The sequence below is a fragment of the Mesitornis unicolor genome, unplaced genomic scaffold (genome assembly GCF_000695765.1).
Source record: "Mesitornis unicolor isolate BGI_N332 unplaced genomic scaffold, ASM69576v1 scaffold54126, whole genome shotgun sequence".
Lineage (NCBI taxonomy): Eukaryota > Metazoa > Chordata > Aves > Mesitornithiformes > Mesitornithidae > Mesitornis > Mesitornis unicolor.
The window spans coordinates 11,776-23,661 of record NW_010191423.1 but is presented as its reverse complement, the minus strand read 5'-3'; the positions used below and the strand labels follow the sequence as shown (position 1 = coordinate 23,661).

At 37.7% G+C, this 11,886-nt stretch overlaps 1 protein-coding gene across 1 annotated transcript in view; it reads left to right on the top strand.

Moving 5' to 3' along the window:
* Positions 1-22: 22 nt before the first annotated feature.
* The window catches only part of PEX7 (peroxisomal biogenesis factor 7), a gene marked incomplete at its 3' end in the record, with an annotated part of 21,645 nt that continues 9,781 nt past the window's right edge, over positions 23-11,886 (top strand). The window contains exons 1-5 of the mRNA XM_010186721.1: positions 23-101; positions 978-1,035; positions 2,278-2,428; positions 6,854-6,931; positions 7,234-7,342. Of these exons, the coding sequence (XP_010185023.1) occupies positions 23-101; positions 978-1,035; positions 2,278-2,428; positions 6,854-6,931; positions 7,234-7,342 (475 nt within the window). The remainder of the gene's footprint in view (positions 102-977; positions 1,036-2,277; positions 2,429-6,853; positions 6,932-7,233; positions 7,343-11,886) is intronic.

The following is an 11,886-nucleotide window of genomic DNA, read 5'->3' as shown; positions in this document are numbered from 1 at the left end:
GGCGGCTCGATCGTGGCTAAAAATGGGGGTGTCCGAAAGGACAGCCCGTGTCTGTGAAAGCGATTTGGGATTTCCCTTTCCGTTGTTTTTGCTTTGCTCGGGTACAACGCATCCGCTCCGTGCCCAGGCCGGCGTGGCCTCAGGGTAGGTTGCCCGCCTGGTGCTGATCCCTGAAGTCCCCAACCCTCCTGGTCCTCCGGCGTACCGTAATACACATCTGCGGTTTTGGTGGCATTTCCCACAAGACCCTCTCGGAGGAGGACTACTTTTATAGGGTCGAGAATAAATATAGTAGTAAAGAGACAACACAATGTGAATTAGTGTCTTAAAATATTTTCGGTTTAAAATCTTAACTGTTGTATTCTCTGTCGCTGGGTGCCCAGGCTGGCCCTGAAGAGGCAAGCTGAGCTTTCCTCATCCTTGGGAGCTTTTTTATTTCCAGTGGGAGCATTGGTCCTGAGAGCAATAATTTTAAATAAAGTTTCTAAACGTGGAATTGCTTTGACAGTATCCCAGTCATACGGGAAAGCAGTACTCATGTGTGTTTTCTCAGCACTGGATTATTTGTTTCGTTTCTGGTGAGCTGTGTATGTATTACTAAATCTGGGAGGGGTGGTGGTGAGGGAGAGCTATGTCTGCTGTGTTATCGAAAAGATAAAAAGGAAGCCCATGCTGGAATGTCTGTACTGTGAGGCTCATGGGGAAAACACACTTTTATTCTTTATAAGCAAGTTGCTGCACAGGTATACTGGAGTAAACAAAAAAATATACCATAACAAAAATGCAAACTTATGTAAATTGATTGCTGTTTTAGAGAACATGAGACAACAAGGTGTTCATTTATGCAACCAATTGTTTGGCCTCTTAAAGTGCAGATGCCCTTTGTATTTGCACACTAGAGCTACCTCAGAACCACAGTAGTTTCTTTTGTCATGGGGGAACTGGTTGTGATGTTTCGTTTTATTTTGCTGGTTTAGGTTGTGGAACTCTGGCAGTACTGGAACAAAAGGAAGCTGGGATTGTTCTGCTCAGGAGGTAACATAGGTTTATGTTTTATTTTTGTATCTACTGAATACTTTGTGTTTACATACAAATGAACGTGTTTGTATTTACATACAAATGATGGTTTACATAACATAGATTTTGTTATAGGAAGTAACCTGGCTTGCACCCTTTCTGTAGTGTAAATAATTCTACAGAAAACTGACAATGTAAATTAAAAGCAACCTCTCTGCCCTAGGTTGGAATTAAAAGGTTTAGCTTTTTAGGAACAGTGCATTGCTACCTACATTTATGCCGCTATGATTGATTTTTGGAGATCTTTCCTAGGAGATCCAATATTCTAAGAGTTTGAGAGAAGTTTGATTTGTGTTCTGGAGGAGAGGAGGAGAAAGGTTAGGAAGGAGGGTATTTAATACTTAACATCATTGACCTACAATTTTTTTAAAGAAAGTTTTGAAACAACAGTTGTTCAGATTAAGAGAGCTGAAATAGAAATGCTTAACAAATAGTTAATCCTAGTCAGAGAAACTGTTTTTAATTCATAATTATAAAGCAAGGCTATTTGAAGCTGTTCAGTACTCTTGGTTCTAAGTGCTCTGGTTTAGCACTGCTCATTGCTGTGTTTCAGTGACTCCATTTATTTTGTGGTAGAAAGGCCTATAACTTCATGAACCATAAGTTGTGTCATTTTCTCTATTGAAACATTCTGTGTGCATGCCTTTCTCTCATCGTTACTGCAGGGTGCCATGAAGCTCAACCTGAGCTGAGCTGAACCTTCAATGAAAAGGGGGTAAATAGATTCATGTTTACCATCAGATAACAGCATAGTCATTGGTAGTTGTTGCAGAGCAACTAATATATGGTATCAGATCCCATATGATGAAGTGGTGGTGTGTTCAAAGGCCTTTTAAGGGAGCATGGAGATCTTTAATATGCTCATGACAGTCTTTCTGTTGGTTTTTCATTGTGACTCAGCTTCGTAATGGTGTTGTGAATTGGATAGAACTCTCCAAGCACAAACAGTTTTATTTCTTTGTTTACCACAGTTACAGACAAAGGTCTTCTACCTCTGTAGCAACATCCTGGAGAAACCGTAGATCAGAGACATTTGGTACCTCTGCCTCTTAAAGACTGAAATCAGTTTTCATTCTCTGTGTGTGGAAGGTCCTTGGCTCATTTATGCTTTAACTTAGTCAACCTGTTCAGTTGTTCAACTAGTCCAGACTTCTATGTTGTCCTTTCTCACGGACAGATATCTTCATTGTTCCCATTTAGTTTTGACTGGAATGATGGCCTGTTTGATGTGACCTGGAGTGAGAACAATGAACACGTGTTGATCACTTCTAGTGGAGATGGATCTCTGCAAATCTGGGACACAGCTAAAACCAAAGGTCCACTGCAAGTCTATAAAGAGCACACTCAAGAGGTAAACCAGGCAAACTTGAAAAGTTTAATGGATGATCTAATGTTTAAATTATTAAAAGATTTATTTGTGAACTTAAAAGTGGGTTTTGTTGTCTATTTTTTAACTTTAGGTTCATGGTTTGAATTTAATTTATACCTTAACATTATTTTCAATATATAAATTGAATTGCGTGTTGTACGTATTTGTATGCACATTCATATGCTGTAGTAGGTACCGCTGAATTACATAAATGTAATGTATCAGAGGTAGCATTTGTGGTTTCTTATAGGCTAAGTAGTCATTGTGTTGTATGAAAATACTGCAGTCATTCTGTGATTTTTGGAGAGCATTACTGGATAGGTCTAAATCAGACAGCTAGTATATATAGCAGTGTTATCCTTGAGGATGTGGTGGTACACATTATGCAGATCCCCAGGACTTCTGGTGTTCCTGGGAACTGGTTATCCTTTTCCATCCTAGCATCTATGAGATCCTGCTTAAATAACAGCAGTCAAATACTGAGACAGCATGTATTTTTTTTTTAGCCTTGGTTTGATACCACTGTGTTTGATTTTCTTAAAATCTCAGTTTCTTTCTGCAGTGCAATATGGATAGAGAAAAATGTCATATTCATGTTCATGAGTATTTGCATATTTTTAAGGACTATTAAGCTTTAGTATATTTATCTTCCCCCAAATGATTTTTCTTCCCTTTTTTTAATGTTTTCTTTTTAACTCTTCACTCACTGCTGTCAAGTCTTTGAGCTTTTGATGAAATTAGTTTTAGTCTGGATTACTGACCCTTTATCTAAATGACAGAAAACTGAATAAAATAATCTAGTGGATATGTAGTCAGTTAAAAATAATGGAGTGTATCCAGTTTTGTATACACAAAGACCTCAGGATTTTTTCAGATAGGAATCACAAAGCTGAAAGTTGAGTGGCTGCAGTTACATGACAGTCCATCTTCTATACCTTACTTGTTTGTAATTTTGCTACTTTGGTTTAATACATATAGTATATAAATAAAAATTTTTGAGAGGTGAGTTTGTAGTGGTCAGGATTTTATGAGAGTGTTCAAAGACTGATGGTAGTAACAGAAAGATGTAGGCGAGGCATAATATAATTTTTTTCCCTCTCATTTTCTCATTGAAATTCTGTCCATAAGTTTATTTTGGTTCTGCTACACCATCTGTTGTTCCTGAAGTAAACATTTCTGTGTCCAAGTCTTAGTTTAGCAGGTAGCATGGGGAGGTGGACGCAATCAACCATGAGTGAGAAAGACAGTGTAGGAAACATGGCCTGATTGTTTATTGCGAGATATGAAAGGTTTGTATTGACTCTTTATAAACAGGCATTAAGAAGATAGATCTCAGAGGGGATATACCTAATAGTTTGTGGTAAACACTGCCAGACAGTGCTTCTTAAGTACCTTCCTAATCCATAATCCCTGTCTGACATTTCTGGTGACAATTTTGTCACTTTGTTTTATAATATTTCTAATGCAAGGTTGACAGGGATCTGATTCTTGTTTTCTAAATGAGATCATTGTCCCTTCTCAAAAAGAATGTGCATTTTTAATTTAAAAGTGCATTTTTAGTATAAAAGGACAATGAGTTTTATTTCAGCACTAACCAACTGCTGAATCTCATGAATAAATTAGTCTAATTTACTTTGTTTTTGATGAAGTCTCACTGGAATGTGAAACAATAGAATGCTTGAATTACATTTGTTGTAAAGTGAGCCTGAACATTTAGTTTGAACAATTTTTTTATGTTTTTACATCTTTTTTTAATCATTTCATATTGCCTGAGGCATTTCTTGCTGCTGTTTAGACAAACTAGTATTGATGTATTTTATGATTAACGATAAAGCACTAAAAGATTAACAACTAAGGTTTATGCTGTGTTATTAGTCTTTCCCAGTTACTTAACACAGCTTCTATTGAAGCATCTGTAAATTTAATGCTGGATGATAGTGTAAAAAAAGAAAGAGGAATAAAAGTGAACCTTACTTGGTTCTCTGCACCACCTCCTTTTCATTACCTTCTCATTACCTGGACCTGTCACATGCCAAATGTAAAACAGCTCTTATTTTTCTGAGCCTGTTGACCGTTCTGTTTATAATTCTTGCCCGAAGGAGAATTTGCCCGGGTCCCTTTGCCTCCAATGCAGCTGCAGAGTGCTGGGCAGCCGCAACCATGTCTGCCATATGTACACAGATCCCTGACACAACGTGTGTTCAGATCTATGTGCTGATAGCTTGGAGTGAGCCATAAGCCATATGTGCACTTTGCCTTATCTGTGCAGTAGATCTGATACATCCCAAATATGAGGGGCTAGGTGATTTGTATGACACAGTTGTGTATTTCTCAGAGACCTTTTTATTTCTGGAAAATCTTGGACATGAAATTGTGTGTCAAACACTACAACTGAGCTGTCTTCATAGGACTGTTGTGTGAAACAGGCATCCTGTGTAATGACACGTTTAGGGGCATTTCCAAACGGCAACAACTTAGGAGCTGAACACAGGCCATCACACAGATTCAGGGGGAAGGTGCAAGGCTAAAGTTTGTGAGGAGCTCGGGAGCCACTTTGGAGAACCATGATGTCTTCCATTCTTAGAATATGAAGAGGTACTTGTGTGTCTTCTCTGTTATTATTTTAATAGGAGAAGTCAAGTTGAAAAAGAGGGTGTTTAATGAGCTGTAGTACTGGTAGTTAGCTTACAAACGTAGAAGAGCCAAGAGGTAAAGACATGGTTTGGAAAATCAAACAGAAGAATTACCTCTCAGGTTGTTAACTGGCTTTTGTCAAGAACTCTCTGAGTGCCTTGTACATTTGGATTATAAGCTCCTCAAGGAAGGGAGCTAGCACAAAACAGTGCCAGAGCAGTATGCCTTTCAGTATATGGGAAGCAGGACATTGTAAAATAAAGAAGGGAAAGTTGCAGATAATGCACTTTGGTTTTCTGTGGGCACTGCTTGCCTTCATCTTATGGGGAATATGCAAATAGATTAAAAATGGTTAAGATGGATCTAGTGTAGATTGAAATATTTCTTAGGAAGAAAAGTGCTCAGAAGTAGCTACATGATACCTTGATTTTCTTGCTCATACAGGGCAGTTTCCATAGAAGACTTTGGCTTTTGCTGGATTTTTTTCCAGTCCAGCTTCTCTGCTTTTTTGTCTGGTGACACAGGTCCAAACATTTTCACCTTCAAAACAGGGTTGCTGTCATGTACTGCTCAATTTCTTCTATCCAAGACAAACACAGCATCTAGTATGTTGGCTTGCAGATTAGATCCACTGCTGTTCTACATTGTCCCAGCTGGAGGACAAATTCTTGGTGGTTCGTGGCCCAGCTGTTGAAAGCACTGCCACTTACTACTGGTAGGTGGTACTCACGTTTCTGAGAAGTGTCATGGAAGGTCTAATTGGGTCAGGAGGTGAAGCAAATAAGCTGTTTCAGCTAATATTTATCCACTCTAGCACCAAAATGGTTCGTGTCCCACTGCAGCTTATTGAGCCATTTTGGTGTGAGGTAAAACTAGACAGAATAGAATGCACTTTCCATCATGCAGATGAAGATATACTGTTCATCTGAAGATGGAAGTTGTACATGTTCTTAAGACTTTGAGTTTTGACGTAATTTGAAGAACTACCTTAGAGCGTTTGTTTTTGCTGAGGCAGCAGAGCTGTAAAATCAGCAGTGAAGGATGGAGTTAAGGTACTTCTGTCAAGGCAGGGACCAGTATTAGAATAAACTGTCACAGAAGAGGGAGCTGATTTCAAGTACACAGTGAAAAGTATTTTCTTAATAACTGAAATGATTAATCACAAGGGAAGTTGTTTTTAATTTAATTTTATTTGTTTGAAGGCATGAATGGTAAAGTGTGCTATAGAACCTGGAAAAGCTGAAAATCAGTAGTATTTCATGGCCTGTATTTTTATAGTATCTAATTCTTGTAAGAAAAGCATTTATTGTTAGTCAGCTGAAATTTCAAAGTCAACTCCACAGTCAGCTCTGAAGGGAGATGGCATTTACGTTGCTAGCAATTAGAAACTGTAGATATTTGAATAAAATTGAATCGGAGATAAGAAATCAGTCTTAATTATGACTTTTTACAGTGGTGGAAACTTCTACAGATGGAGAGTCTATGAGGATTTTGTTCCAACATCCCCTCCCCTTCATTTTGACCCTTCTGCACTTTTTTGGTTGCTTTTCTGAGCCTGTATGTACCTTTAATTTCAGACTGAGATGTTAAATTTAATTTTTGCTCAGGTAAATGACATTGTTGGCAGCTTTCTGGTGCCTGAGTGGTGCGGTTTTTTAAATTATTATGATGCAATCTGCAAATGCAAGTCTATTTTGTGACACTTTAGGTGACTAAAGTCTCTAACTTTTATTCTAATGCTCTTTCTAAACTAGGCTGTTATATCATTTATAGGTATATAGTGTTGACTGGAGCCAAACTAGAGGAGAGCAGCTAGTGGTGTCTGGTTCATGGGATCAAACAGCCAAGCTGGTATGTTGGTTTTTGTGCTGAGGATGAAAACTGGTTTGTTTTGGATCTGATAGTTATTTGTGTTAAGAAACAGCATTGATTCACTTTTTCTCTTTATTTTTACTCTGAGGCAGAAATTCTGTTTTAACTGAGATATTGCTTTATTCCTCAGTTGATATCAGTTTAAGTGTATAAATGTGGTTCATGATGGTAAAAAGAAGTTCATTTAGTCCTTTCTGTATGTGTAAAGCTTTTTTATGTATGAAAACCTTTCCTTTCTTATTGAATGTGTACCTCAGCAGTTTTCTTTTTACTTTATTCAGTGGGACCCAGCTGTGGGGAAGTCATTACACACTTTTAAAGGCCATGAAGGGGTCATTTACAGCACTATATGGTCTCCACACATCCCAGGTTGTTTTGCTTCTGCCTCAGGTAAACATGATGGTAAAGGGATTCTTGCAACAAAAAAAACCTTCTATGTTATTGGATCAGTTCAGCACTTTGTCCAGCAGATGGTAGTGTGTGTCATACATAGAAATGGAAGAAGGAAAGAGAAACATATTGCTGCAACTGGATTTGTAGGTTCTGTTACGATACGTAAATCATCCTCTTGGCCATTTAAGCAGGGATCAGCAGTTTTCTAGCAGTCATTTCAGTGACCTTGTGGCAATTTTTTCTGATATTTTATGTAGCTCTCTTCCGTTCACCTCATTCCTGTTACTTACCACTAAATCATGTTATATGCTTTATTTTGTGTTCTGGCTTACATTTTTGGTTCAAATTATCTGAAGTGTCAGTACACTGTTAGCTCTGTGAGAAGCAGTCAGTTCCCATTGAACTGTTTTAAGTACTGCTGGACATCTCTGTGCCTTGTTCTTTGGGAAAGGTAATAATCAGTTTTACTTTTCTGCTTTGGCCAGTGCTATGAATCTTGCTGGATCAATACAATCATAATGGAGGTGTGTGTACCTAGAGGCAAAGAGGCTGTATGGTGAGGTGGCAGTGTTTTCCAAACTCCGCTCCTGCTCCAGAGACACAAGGAGAGCTCTGGAGTGAGACTTGGAGCCTGACTGCTGACTAACTGAGCAAGGGGTCCTGTAAGTCACAGAGTTGCTCGTGTATTTCCAACTTATTTGAAGATCCATTAAGGTAGCACTTAGTGAGGTAGCTATCTAACAGGATGTGCAGGAACTTACAGGATTGAGCCCTGTACGCTGAGTCAATAGTTCTGCCGAAATGCAGCTACATACTACAAAATACTAGCTAAGTACCATTTGGTCAAAGGTAAGTGGAGAAAACTGCTTAGTGGCTTTTTTTTGCAAATTCTAGGGGATGTTATGAGACTTTAAAGTCCTGCTCAGAAGCCTCCCTTCCATGGTAGTCTTACTCATACAAAATTTTTGACATTCTAGATGAACAAAAGAGCTTTACCGATCTAGCCAGTTATTTCAAATTTGATTCTCTAGGATCTGAAGCCAAACTCTCTTCCAGTACATAGCCACTTGAACAATTTTAGGAAGCATTGATTGTAAGATGTTGTATGTGGTGGTACTTAAATTGAGTATAGCAACATACAGTTGCTCTTTGAATGACTCAGTGGGTGCAGCTGTTGGAAGTTTTGACTGAAACACTAAAGAGTTCCTATTCTTTTGTGAATTTTACTTTGACACTTGAAAGGGACTAACATATACTGCTGGAGCCTGAAGCTAATTGCAGTCAGTTTTCACCAGTTGAGGACTCCACAGTATTTTATAGGATAAACAACATGCACAAAAGACTCAATATTTTTCTTATGTAAGTACTACTTGAGTGTGAAATAAAAATCTTACAGTGCAATGCTAGCTGTAAAATCATTAGGTAAGAGAAAATGATGCGAACTTTCTTACAATTTCTGAAATAAAACATCTGGTGTGTTTCTAAATGAAATAACTTCAAACCAAAGGTCTTGCATAGCAATCATGACATGCCAATGTGGAAAAGGTTTCTTTGTTTGCTTTTGGTTTTAGTTTACAGTGGAATTTTCCTGTAGTTTGATTAGATTACTTCACTACAGAAAATACACATTGGCAGTTTTTTCTTTGGTGAACAGGACTGTGGATTGTAGAAGTACTCATGACCCTCTGGCTCTGGATATAAATGCCAGTTCCATGTTGTTAGAAAGGCATATCAGACAGTTCATGTTCAGAGAGTTAACTTCACTGTTTAGTGTTTAGCAACATTCTACTCTCAGTCAAGATAGGTGATGAAAGTTAAGTGGAACAGTTCAGGATGCTGGACCTCCTCATTTGGAACTTGCTATGATCCACACACTGTATAAGGATTACAGAAAGTTATGAGACAGAAAGCTTAATTTCACTGATGACTGATCTTCTATTGAGCTAAAGTTGGAGCTGGAGAAAGTACTCCCATATTGAGATGGCAGTCTGTGTCGAATTTACTGCTTTGCCCTTTGATGCACTTGCTGTTATGGTTGACCTGGAATTTTCTCCTCTCTTCTTTTGCAACTTTGTGTTATCTTGAGAATTAATAACTGAAAATGTATCTGGAGGGAAACCTTTTGTACTGACTTTCATCTCCCTTGTTTTTTTTAATTTCTTGAAACAGTAGCTTTTAGAAGGGTATTGTTTGAAGGGTATTGAAGTAGGCTTTTTTAAGTAGGCTTCACTGCTTTAGGATTGTAGTGAGTGGGTGAGGTGTGGCTGTGTGCGCTCTCTTTCTCTTGTCCCTCCTGTCTCCTTTCTCTCATCCCACCTTACACATACTTACTCACAACCACTTACTCATATCTTAATAGTGTAAAGTCTTAACACTTCAGACCAGAAATGAACTGTTTCATGTTGCAGCATCTTCAAGTTTGCATGTGTTGGTAAAATGAGCTAGGTATGTTTTTAACCATAGAGTTGAAAAAACTCTTCATCTTTAAATGCTTCCTATTTAACTAAATTTAGATAAAGCAATGCAGTTAAAAAAAAAAGATTATAAGCAAGAGGGAAGGAGGTTTATGAACCTCTTGCATGCCTCACCCCTACCTTTTTTCCTGCCTTTATTTGAATCCACATAGATGCCAGCAGAAGTTTAATTTCCACTTGGCTAATTAGTTTGTAAACACTGAAAACAGAAAACTAAACACAACTGCAAGCCACAGTAAAATAGCTGCTCAGAAGGACCATTATGTACCTAGACAACTTTTACCTGAAGCTAATAAAGTTAAATCTTTGCTTTTGGAATATGACTTTTTCCCCAGACTATTATGAGACCAGAGAAAGAATATGAATGAAGAAAATGAGAAACCTAAGACTGCAATATGTAGCAGTCTAAAAAGAATTTGATCCTAAGTGTGGTTATTTTGCTTCCTTAAGTCTCTGATCTGAATACATACAGGAAAACTAAGTTTGTGTGCAGTGGACAATAAAATGCAATTGAATTACAGAAGATAAATATGTCTGATGCTTCAGTTAAATTAGCTTTCATTCAACATCTAATACACTTCCATTTAACATTTACAGGGATATGTGAGGTACTTTACAGTGCTGTTTTCTTCATGTACAACAAGTTGTACTTTCAAAAAGCAAGTAAATGGTTTATCTTTTTTGTTTGAAATTGGGAGTTAATAGTAACAGAACAAACTCTTAATTCTGTTTATATAAATAACTACTGTTGTGATGTCAGTAACTGTTTCTGAGCTGATAAGTTAAGCTGGATGTTCAGGTGTATGTGCAGCACCAAAGCATAGCCCTGGTAAATGTCTGCCTTACACTGAAAAAACAGTGATGTGGAACGTGTCATCAAAGAAGTGACATAAATGCTTAACAGCATCTTCATGGCTAAAACGGTTTAATGAGTCATTGTGCCATTTGCCCAGGTCTTTTTTTTTTTTTAACCAGAGAACAAATTGGTGAGAAGCACATAAACTGCGTACAATATTAGTATATAGTCAGTTCCACTAAATGATTCCCACCTTGCTCGGTCCTGTGGTTTATAAGGCAAGCATCCTTTATTGTATCTACTGTTTCTATTGCCCTTTAAATTTAACAGTGGGAAGTAATTAATGAGTACCTTTTTACCATTATCTGCATAACAGAGTATTCTTCAGTACAGGTGTGACACTGACAACTGAATGTAGGCATGTTTGGGATTTGACAAAGCCCAGATTTAGAATGACTGTTGGCTTTTATCTGGGCTACTGGGACCTCAGTTTTAATGCTGCATTCATTTTGCAATCGTTACTACACTCCTTAAGTTTACTGACCAGGCCAGATACATAGTTTTTATAACATCTTAAATAAATCTTGAGCAAGGGAAAGAAGTGTTTCTTCAATCTGCAAGATAATGTCTGTATTCATCAATATTTAGATCAACTGATTGTGTTCTTTGCTCAAAGACTTATTTTTCAGACTGAAAGCCCAGGGCAAAAATTTTTCTCATACTGTAGCAAGATGTGATCATTTCTGAGACATTTTCATTATGTTGACAAAAGTGTTGGGGAACTGTAGCTTTGCTGGCTAACAAATGAACTTGTAAATCCAGCTTCCACTCTTCATAAGCCCTAACATTCAATGCTAGACTTTAACGTTAAAATTAAAAAGCATTGTTTATCTCATATTCTGTTTTACTGCCCTGACATAGTGAGTTGCCTTTTAAAAATTTGTCATCTTGTCTACTGGTCTCTTAGTGGCAAATTTATGTAGTTAAGGGGTTGTCAAGCTGTACTTCCATAAATCAGTTTGGCATCTGGTCTTGGCACACCTTTCTGTGTTTGGGATCTGAGTTGTGAAAGAAAACTAAAAATGAACAAACTATTTTGCATGAAATAATGAGCTGGGGAAAGTGTACATCTACTAAGAGGTTGGTTAATGAATTAGTTGGAAAGGAATAGCCTTGAGTGCAGCTCCTTAATAAAGAGATGTTTTCCACTTGTAAATTCCTGGACCAAATTTGGGATTGTCAGGTCTTTCTTTGACTTCATCTTTCTGAAG